The sequence below is a fragment of the Atheta coriaria genome, unplaced genomic scaffold, assembly GCF_025399875.1.
Source record: "Atheta coriaria isolate IRGN ID8LTWV9N9 unplaced genomic scaffold, Caltech_Dcor_3.1 hic_scaffold_3_pilon, whole genome shotgun sequence".
Taxonomy (NCBI): Eukaryota; Metazoa; Arthropoda; class Insecta; order Coleoptera; family Staphylinidae; genus Dalotia; species Dalotia coriaria.
This window is the reverse complement of record NW_027045445.1, coordinates 11895118-11905811: the sequence shown is the minus strand read 5'-3', so window position 1 is coordinate 11905811 and position 10694 is coordinate 11895118. Positions and strand designations below refer to the sequence as shown.

The 10694-nt window shown below is 37.5% G+C and overlaps 1 protein-coding gene and 1 long non-coding RNA gene across 2 annotated transcripts; both read right to left on the bottom strand.

Annotated features, from left to right (window-relative positions):
• Nucleotides 1–40: 40 nt before the first annotated feature.
• Nucleotides 41–1006, bottom strand: LOC135803771 (uncharacterized). The gene is made up of 3 exons (XM_065317464.1): nt 787–1006; nt 505–726; nt 41–438 (listed from the first exon to the last, which is right to left on the bottom strand). Exons 1-3 carry the CDS (start codon nt 824–826, stop codon nt 197–199), a joined length of 504 nt encoding a protein of 167 aa, XP_065173536.1. The 5' UTR covers nt 827–1006; the 3' UTR covers nt 41–196.
• An 8937-nt stretch (nt 1007–9943) lies between these two features.
• On the bottom strand, nt 9944–10484 carry LOC135789882 (uncharacterized). The gene is made up of 3 exons (XR_010547677.1): nt 10339–10484; nt 10133–10283; nt 9944–10039 (listed from the first exon to the last, which is right to left on the bottom strand). It is a non-coding gene; the product is annotated as an uncharacterized lncRNA (long non-coding RNA).
• Between the last annotated feature and the right edge of the window lie 210 nt (nt 10485–10694).

Sequence of the window (10694 nt, the reverse complement as noted above, 5' to 3'; positions counted from 1 at the left end):
CATTATATCAAATGCCTTTATTTAAGAAAAATAAGCTTCCTATTTAGTAAAAATATATTAAGAGTTGAAAACCCTTTTATATTACAGTCATCTCATTTTAATTACATAGCATTACAAAAAGGTACAAATAATAATAATAATTAAATCACAAACATTGTGAAAGTCAAGTAACTTGAAACTACTTGCAGTGTTTCAACTAATAATCAAAATTAGTGTGTGGTTTCTCCAAGAGGAGATCAAGATCAGAATCCAACATCAAATCAGCTGAAGGTTCTATGTTGGGAAATGCAATGTTATCAAAATTTAACATTGTAGGTGGCAATCTCATCAACTCAAAGTCCAATTCAAAGTCTTTGAGAGGGCTTGGAGGTGGTGTAGGTGGTCTGCTGTACATATTTGCTTTGAACATTGAAGAGCTAAATTGAATCATGTCCATTTCTGTTGGAATAAATTAGCAAACAGAAAGTTACCAAACAGTTAATGTAAGAAGAAAATTAAGATTACCATTTCTTGGAGGTTTAAAAGACATAGATGTCATCCAACTGGGAGCATCCTGATTCTCTTGAAGCTTAACATCAGGTGTTTTTATGATGCAGAGAGGTTTCAGGTTGGGTTTATTAATTGGGGTATTCCTCAGAAACTGATTAGCTTTGTTGTTCACACCGCGGTCCTGAAACGCTTTTCTAGCGCTCATGAATTGCGGTTTTCTCATAACTGAATCAGCATCTGTGATAAGAAAAATTAAGTTAAAAAGTAAGGAATTTTTACTCACCTAATGCAACTTACTCTCTTGGTTATTAATGCGAGCGGACGGCGTAGAAAACATTATTGCGTGTAGAGTGTTCAGTAAACTGAGTATAAGTCTGAAATATTATTTAATTTGCACGAGGACTGCAAAACCTCATGCAAATTCTTGAAAATATACGAATGAACGTGAGTTGAAAGAACGTTACGTTGAAATCAATCTTTTGTAACGGTCAAACGTGTCAAACCTTTTTCCGCCACAAGTTTAGTGACTGTCCGCTAGATGGCTATACCTGTACTATTTGAATTACCCCGGATTTAGTTAAAAGTTGAGTTGAGAACGCAGTGTGAAATATGTGAACTGAAGATAAGGAAAATTATCTTAAGGTAAGTTCAATCTTTTCTTAACCTGTTATCAATCGCACAATCAAATAACTAGGTAACATCTTTTGCCACGATGTTGTTTACAATTTCATACTAAAAACTTACTGGCAGAACTAAGAAAGCATGGTTCGTGTAACGCAATTTTTGGACTCTCTTTTAATATCTATCATGAAACAAATATTCGTTTGTTTAATACGTATAATGTTTTACTTCGTTTCTTATTGTACATGTATCGATTACATATTCAGTTTTGCTTAATTTCGAGATTATAAAAACTCAAGCACATGATGCTGATAACACGGCTTCCTGCTTTCTGCAAATTTAACTCGGGCAGCAGCATCGGTTGAATATTTTTGCTCATTTTTGCAGTTCAAGAAAAAAGTTGCGAATTGGTTCCAGAGCTCTTAAATTCGATTCACCTCATTATTTGATTGTAATTTAAAGATTCGCAAGTGAGTGCACCCAGAATGGAGAACATGGAACGTTTAGAGCCACAAACCGCCGTTTAACAGGTACGATTATTATAATAATTTCGCATCGGTGCAATATTATTACATGGTGAGCATATTGCCGCTCACGTACATTATAATTAATTTCGTAATGACCTACGGAAAGCAATTAATCGTGCGGTATACGCCGGGCGTTGTTAATTTTTTTCTTATCGCTCATTCCAGTGCATTGTCGCTGGGGTACATAATGTGCAACCTTAATCATGACCCTTTCCACCTCGTCGTTTATATTCTGCGGCATAGTCGTGCAAACAAAATAATTGCAAATAATTTTTTATTGCTGCCTAACCACATTACCAATAAAGTGTAATGAATTTTTTAATAACATGTTTTGCGTATGTAATAATTGTAAATACAGTATGTTACCAGTACTAAAACAAAATTTAAAAGTTTTGGGAAAGTTTAGTGTTAGGTAAATATCTATGACTTTGAATTTGTGTACGAATTAAACTGACAATACACTCGTGATTGTCAAGAGCGTTCGCCGGCATCATACCGGTCATAATCGAAAGGTATGTAGGTATGTACAAGTTTCCGCGGCATGCTGTGCGCACCTAGGCGCAACGCGAAAGAACGAAAGCGCAGCGTCGCCGTCGTCGTCGATATAACACCGGCACCGGTCAATGCGGTCCCGTTCATGTATATAATTATGGTTGCGGGAGATATCATGTCACGATTGTGCTAAGTATAGTGTTTGGCGCACCAATAACCAGGCCAGTTAACCAACTGGAAATTAATAGGGTCGACAATGTATCGACAACGTTGTGGATTTCGTTGGCCGGCTGCCCCGTCGATTGGTACTTTATTAACGACGAGCTCGGCGCTCAGCGTTCGGCCGAGCAGAGCACTCACGGCGTACGCGCGGGCATCCATCGAATATGGAATTTAATATAGAGATGCCGAATATTATAGCTTATTATCGGCGCGGATGGTACGGATTTTTTTCCAGTCCGTTGACTCGCGTGGTTATTTCTTCGGAAGATGGGCATCGACGGGCATCACTCTTGCCTTCTTCACTTCTTTGCATCACGCGTATAGTTTGTTCTCGCGCGGTGTTGATGCCATGCGCTTCTTTGGCGCCTAACAATTTGATCTCTTTTGTTTTATATTTCTTATTGTGTAGGATATGATCTGAGGGTATTCACAGAAAGGACGAGTAGTGGATACATTATCAGTAGGCTTTCATTCTAATCAAAATATTTGCATTCAAGAAATAATGAAATTTAAATAAGTATTTTGATTTTATTCCACATTGCAATTAATGTTTTTGGGTAAAAACACATAGTCACTTTCCTAAAATATATAAAAAATTACAATTTATCACATTTTTTAAAAAATATTTCAGGGAAACTGGATAAAATTGCATTTTTTGCATGTTTGGGCTTATAATTTTTATCTTCTTATCAAACTTTAATTAGAAAGAAGAAAGTTTGTTTCAACGTATTATTGGTGTTTGTCAAAATAAACCCTAAACCTGTAGATTTCAAAGATGTTAAGATATTAATTGAAACATAATTTATTTGATATCATTTTCCATCCACTCATCTTCTTATAAATATTTCATATTCAACATTAACCCAAACTTTTCAATTCCTAAATGATGTAATAAGATTAATGTGATTGACGCTTGTTCTACCAAAACGCTTTGTACAATTTACATCCCATACAGCGGTGCTTACATTTAAAAATCCGGTAGGCCATATAAACACTTTACGTAACGAGATATTTTTCTTACTTTATTTTGGGAGGCCGCCTCGTGATGGACACAAATTGACTCCGGCGATTTACATGACTCTAAGCCGGAGCGCATCGTGAATATACAATAGACATTATGGGCCAAAGAACGAGAGACGAGCTTTGATTACTCTTAATTTATGTTAAATCGGTATTTAATAGCTGATTAGTGCTTATTTCGAATGCTTCACGGAAGACATGTGAGAAAGAAAAGTGTTGCCACGACAGATCGGTTCTTCTCTTGGAAAGGGATATGTAGGTATTCAATGTTTGTTAATTCGGTTCCTGGTTGAATCCAATGAAGGAAAGTAGTTGTAATAAATGCTCGCATGTTGTAGTTTTGTACATGGTAAAGAGTCAGCATCTTAGGAAGGAATATAAAAAAGCCGTTGTTATAATAGGCAACGAATATCATTTATAATCCTAAGCTGTCACGTTTAAAATACGGTATTAGTTTCAAAATCAATTGCCGCTTCATTTTAGTTGTTGGCGTTGTTAAGAAAGCTGACGAGACTTCATTTTTCTTTCCTTGTTACGTAATTCGACAAGATGATATAGAAAAAAATTTGCAAAGTAGTACAATGTTATAATTAATTCTAATTAATATATGTTTATTGGGGCCAGGGGCTTAGCACCATCTGAATTGGAATTAAAAAGCTATAATTTTGATTGAATTCCAATTCTAACTTTCATACCCTATTTTTCACCCTGCAAGTTATATTTTTACCATAAAACGATGCTCTCATCGGCGAAACAATTGTTGATTCATCAATAAAGTCAGTGCAAATAGACTAAAAATTCTATCAATATTAAAATTAATTTATAAGTTATTTTAGCCTATTGCTATTTCATAGGTCAAATATAGCTTTATACCAAAATTTATCAAAATTGTTTCAGTGGTTTTCCCGGAAAGGTATTACAAACTCACATTTGCATTTATAAATCTAGTTAGGATAATCATAATGTTTGAATATCATCAGCTGGTTTCCAATCGACTTTTTGTAAGTAGATCATTTCATACAAGTGATCCTTCACAGTCTTGTTGTGATGCTTGCATCATGCCTCATCGTTTCCTTTGGAAACATTTAATAGTCGGGCTCCATTGAGTCCGCACTTCATTGAATACTACGCGCGCGTTCGTAATTTAGTGGGTTAATGGTCGGTCATTAGGAGAGACGAAATCAATCTGCAGAGCACCTAGGTGGTAGTTGCGCTCACAGGTGAGATGATGGGCGACGTTTCGTTTTTTTCATCTTCGCGTGTGCGGCGAAACGATAATGCGAGCGGTGATGATCGGCGGGATCTTTTCCACGCATGTAAAACTAATGAACGCGACCCCGTGCCGCGATCCGCCACGGTAGTTCTTGTTCTCGGCTCGGCGGCGCGCACGCATTCGCCGACCAGCCATAAACGACTCGTCAAATCGGGCGGAACGAACGGATCCGCGGAGAGCAACATGTCGGAGTAGGGCTCCTTCTTCTTCTTCCTCACACTTTGCATGTGATATAAAATTATTTACCGCCCGACATTAAAATTTTCGAGCGACAACGAAAAAGAGTGGCGCAATGGCATGAGTACTGATGCTGCTGAAATATAAAACACGTTGATATTAACAGAGATCGTAAAATAATTTCCATGCATGCGCAACAAATATTATATACCATTAAAATTTTAATATCTTCCAAGCAAGCGTTTATGGGGTTTTATTCCTCGCGGAGAATGCATTTTATTGTAATTTATATCAGAAATATTTTGGTAGTTTAGCATTTTTGTGCGCGGTAGTATTTATTCACGGTTTGTTATCGAACGAGGCGCACGAGTCACCACAGCGCCACGTTCTAATACGATATGATACGGTGAATGCTGCCACTTAAGAGTTTGATGGATGGATCGATAGGCCATCATTAATCATTTTTAAAATCAATTTAAAGGTACGCCGGACCTAGGAGTGGTTCGTCCGACACGCCGCGTCGAGATCCAAAGACAATACAAGTAGAAAACCTCATATTTCATGCGGTTTAATGAATTTTAAACATTAGCTATGCATTGAATAGCAAACAATTAGCACTTCATTGCGATAACAAGCTGCATTCACATTCACACACCTAAAATTCCATTTGGCATCTCAGCCATTTCAGTTCTCATCGTAACCTATGCCAAAATGATATCAATTTATTTGAATTGTTTCGCTAACAAGGATCATGCGCATCCAACCCAAACGCATTTTATTTCTGATACGACTTCATGCTTCATTCTTCGAGATGCGATAGGAGCGCTATGTCTATTATTAAAAAGATGGCAATAAAAAGTGCGAAGGTAAAACAAGATGTACATTACTTAAGAGATGCTTTATAATAAAAGTGATTATCGGCTGGTATGTGTACACACATTACGTGGATCGTGAGGTGGTCGGCCCACCGTGTAATGAGGGGGCTCTCTTGCTCGTCCCATCGGCGCGCAATCGCAGCGAAACGCGCGTGCAACTAAAGACGGCAATATACACTTCATTATGCCTGCTTGAGTTTTATACTCGTACGTTAAAACGCAACAATGTTCATTGCGCCTGCCCCCCGGCCAAAACAACACATTAGACCTGCGATTGCGCTTCAATTCGTGTTCCAACAATATAATCTATGAATATATTTATTGTGCACCTAGTTTCCTAGTTTGTGAAACTTTATTTTACGGTTGATTATAAATTTATTTAATTTTATTACAATATCTACCCACAGAGATTTTTTTTAATATAAATAAATTGTTGTAAATATTGCGATTGAGTTTGATTTTCAATTCAAAGGTGGCACTGCATGTACGAATTCATTTTTATCACCGCGGTCATTTGACGCATGGTTGTTTATAGCAATGTGGCCGAAACGCTGTTTCATTGATACGCATCGAAACTTGATGGATGCCATGCGGACTGCGACGAAACGGTGAGTCCACAAATATCAAAATTTGTTACTCTTTGTCTTTCGTTTTATCCTCTCGCGTGTTGGTCCACGATAGGACGGCCATTGGTTATACTTGCCATTATAAATCATTGCTTTGCAATGAAATAATCTGTAACAAGATAAATGCACGACAAGTTAAGAGATAATAACGCGTCGTCCATACAAGCATGGAGATATCTCTTGCATACAAAATGCTCCCATAAATTGATAAATAAAAAATACACAGTGTAAAAATTCACTCATATAGAACATCTTTAAAAAAAGTAAAATTTTAAATTAAAACAAAAATTGTATTTATGATAATTACGTATTTGTTTAATATTATTCACAAATTTAGTTAAATTTTACGTTTAAAACACTCCGTGTAAATGTGAAATGAGATACTGAAGTTGTCCCAAAATGAAATCAGAAATCATCCCGGACGATGTATAAATATGCAATCCAGATAAATAACTCTTTCTGGTCCGCGGTCACCCGCTGCATACGCAGCTTTCGCGGATTGACTGATGAACATATTTTCTTCTCTTCCTTTGCCATGGATAGCTGGCGCTCGATGCACCCAACGCGCTCCCAATAACCAATGATATACAAACCGTAATTGATGGGTGCAACCGATTGTCCATGTCAGAGCAACCGTGCGACCCGAAACACATCATATTGTGAGCATGGCATCCTTCGTGCCATCCACGCCATTCCTTCATATTTCGAAGTAATGAGATAATCATTCAGTGAGCTGTGAGTTACTCCCATTTAATTCAATTGACTTGGGAATCATTTCCAGGAAGCATTTTCAAGTGTTATCTTGTGGTATAGATGAGAAATGGTACTATTACAAAACTCAGTGCAGAGAAAAAAAGTGATACATATTGAAAAATCATATCTGCTTCGGTGTATAATTAGTTAAGTTGCGACAGGAGCGCAGTGTAACCCGCTTATAAATAAATGAGTTCATTGTTGAACGTCGAACGGCCGGTTATCTGGGATCTGCTGGTCGTATCGCCTGCTTGTCTAGATGTGTGTGCGTGTTTCCCCCTTCGTCCTCCGGTTTCGTTTACACGCCGATCCTGCGCCAGTATCGAATCCATTCGGCTGGAGCGCGCGGAATGCGCCTGCTACGAGAATTATTATTAGATCTCATCTCCAGATCCATCATGTATTGTCACAGATCGCTCATTGTTCGACTACCAACATCGACGGCACGAGCATTCACAATGTGCGCCCAGCGCGTTTCTCGTTTTCCATTGGTGAGATTTAATTAATTTTCGTGTTTGTGCTTCTCTGTGTTTTCTTTTATTCGTTTTGCTTTTGTCATTTTGTCATTTTCAACCAAACGAAAATAACAACGGTGTGGAAATATTGAACATCGATTTATGTTACGCAAATCTGAATCAGTTTCGAAAAGATCACATTTTTTGTTTGAGGAAATTTGAAATTGTGGTTAAATATTTAAAAAGTAATTAATTACTTTAGTTGAGAGGCATGTTGGACTTAGCCTCTCGTTTCATTCAGGAGAGTTTCATTTTGGAGAGCTGAAGTGACCTGCCGATGATTAATGATCAGTTTTGACTTCCACATAATTGACCATTTATATTAAAAACCGGTGCTTCGATCTTTAGTCTAGTTTAAGAAAATATAACTACGTTTAGGTGAAGAAACCGTTTTGTGCTTCTTTTTTTCTCACACCTTCTAAACTAATTTTAAATCGGCAACACCGCTATTCAAATTCAAACTTTAGTACCAAAAACTATCTTTATAAATTTACCAAACAGTTAAATGTCGAGCGATTGGGAAAATGTCAACATGATCTTTTCCACTTCACGTTTCACTAATAAAACGCCTTGTTGATTCTTTTCGCTATGGGAGAAGATGCGCAGGTGACTTATGAGAATAATAAAAATAACTAGATGGTTATTCTATTCACACGAATTTATATCGTGGCGCAATCCAGACGGAACCAAACTAAATAAATAAATGTAAACAAAAGATGGCATTCCGTACTAATTAATTTCCATGCATTATATTTAATTAACCTAAACGCGCGCATTAAAAACAATCACAACTGAAATTTAACATGAGCAAAAGGCGTTAAAAGTCACTTATAACTTAAACATATTTGAGCGTTCGTTTAATCAAAAAGTTTCTTGACTCATTTAACATACATGCCAACGCAATGCGCACAAAACAACACTATGAATTAGGAATTAAATCAAATATGCCTTTGTTTTATATTTCTAATGATTTAATTCGTTGTGGTAGCTGGCGAGTTGTCTATGCGAAGTGCAGACTAACGAACGGAACCGAAACCGAACCGAACAAATTATGTAGAAATAATATCTGTGTGTATACTTCCGAGTCTAATTTACTAGATAAAGTGCCAAGATATTTGTACGTAAACATTTTTATTTGGTGCGAACGAAATGAATCAAATTATTTTCGTACAGGCGAGTAATTATGTGAAATAATTCTATTATTCATTTGGCATTATGTTTGCTATTAATCAATGTAATTAATTGGAAACAATATGAAATTATTTAGCATTTTAAACATGTTATTGCGGTATTAATTTACAAACAATTTTTAACGCGGTTATCACAAAATCAATAAAAACAAAATTTAGAAATAAGAATTAATTTTACTACAATAAGTTTATCGGTACAGGACAATGACTGAATATAAAATGATTAATAGCGTTTAGATAATTAATTGATAAATAATAAACTTCCGTTATGATTATGTAAATTATGTAAATTGACTACCAACGCATTTTTATGATACATTCGAGCGAATTTCTATCTTAACTTGCATAATATCTGATATTGCTTGTAGTTAGTGCGATTAAAAACTAGTCTACATATTACACTCACCGCTGGGTGTTCGCTTTGTTCGATTTTTTTTTCTTGTTCTTCTTTTAAGTATGCTTATTCGAAGGCGGTTTTGTTTCGACTCGCGCGCAATTATGAAAGCACCCGAGAGCTTTTTAGAGATTAGATTATGATAGGGAATTAAGCAAATGCATGGCATTAAGTTTACGATGATTATTATTTAGTTAAACATACTTGTGACTCGCCCCAGCCAGCGGTCTATATTTTTACGACGCGTGGTAAAATCGTCGGGCGTAAAACACGCGCATATCCCGCGGATAAAGTGCGCAGCGCGCTCGATATTAAACGCCATCGGAATGGTGTGTTTATCCAATTTAAATAACAATTTACTCCTTATAAATATTTCGCCTGTCAAGTTATGGCGCACCTGACGGCCATCACAACGAGTACCACCCGCGTTTGCCACGCCGTTAAGACAAGCGCTTCTTAGAACTTGACGAATTTATTATTCCATCGACGGGCGGCGGACGAACGCGGCGACGACCGCGACGGCCCCGGAGACGATGAGGACGAGCATTATACATTTTATATTGTGAACGTGACACAAAACCAAACTGCCGGAGGCAAGAAAACGCGACAGCGACAGCCGAAAACGTTGTAAGGAGTATTTGGAATGCGTTCGTAACCCAGTAAATCAAAGCTATGGGGGAGACGAATGGACATGCAGTGTGAGCGTGTCTGGAAAATAATAATGACTAAGCAGCGAAATGTCGCTTATAGTTTAGGAGACCACCCTATCTGCTTTATATATGAATATAATCAATAGGGGAGACACCTAAATAGAGGAAGTTGGCATATCTCAAGGACAATCAGTTCCTTCCGTTTTCCACAAAAACTGCAAAATTGAATAATTAAAATATCTCAGAGGAAGTGAAAGATTTGTAATCACATCTCCTGTTTCCTATTTTTCTAAATATTTTCTACTTACCTATATCATTCTGCATTTAAAATAAGCGCATGTCATCTCTATAAATATTTACAAATCAGGTGTCATGCAGACATGTGATAAATAAATCATGAAGCTGTCTGCATCTCCTCCTCCTTTCTGATTCTGGTCTTCTGCGCGTATGCTGCGCTCACTAAAAGTAGTTTTAATTAAACTCGTAACCATACAGCGATATCTACAATACTTACCAGCGAGGCGGTGCTTTGGTAGTTAAATCAACGATGCCGAAGTTTCTTAAGTCGCGACAGGTGATAATTGGCAAGCGCTCGACACCATTCGCTCGTAAAACAAAACGATTATGGCTGTTCCGATCGGTGCCGTATCGAGCGCGCGCGCCCGCTCGTTACGGGTGACAATATAATCTCTGGAATTGTCATATGAACAACTCGTGTGCGAATCCGAATGCGACGCGCTGCATTCTCACGTCGCGTCGCGATGGTGATTATCAAAGGTACGAAAATGCCGCCGCACATTCGCCACCTTATATCAATGTGCGGATCACGTACACCGTGCCGCGCTGTGTGCTGTTCTCGCCGATGGAGAG

Excerpts from the sequence above, each read along its gene's own strand:
- LOC135803771 (XM_065317464.1), bottom strand. The coding sequence starts at position 826 with ATGTTTTCTACGCCGTCCGCTCGCATTAATAACCAAGAGA. Across the intron at positions 727-786 it reads TCGCATTAATAACCAAGAGA|ATGCTGATTCAGTTATGAGA; the intron begins GTAAGTTGCATT and ends TTCTTATCACAG. Across the intron at positions 439-504 it reads TTTTAAACCTCCAAGAAATG|AAATGGACATGATTCAATTT; the intron begins GTAATCTTAATT and ends TTATTCCAACAG.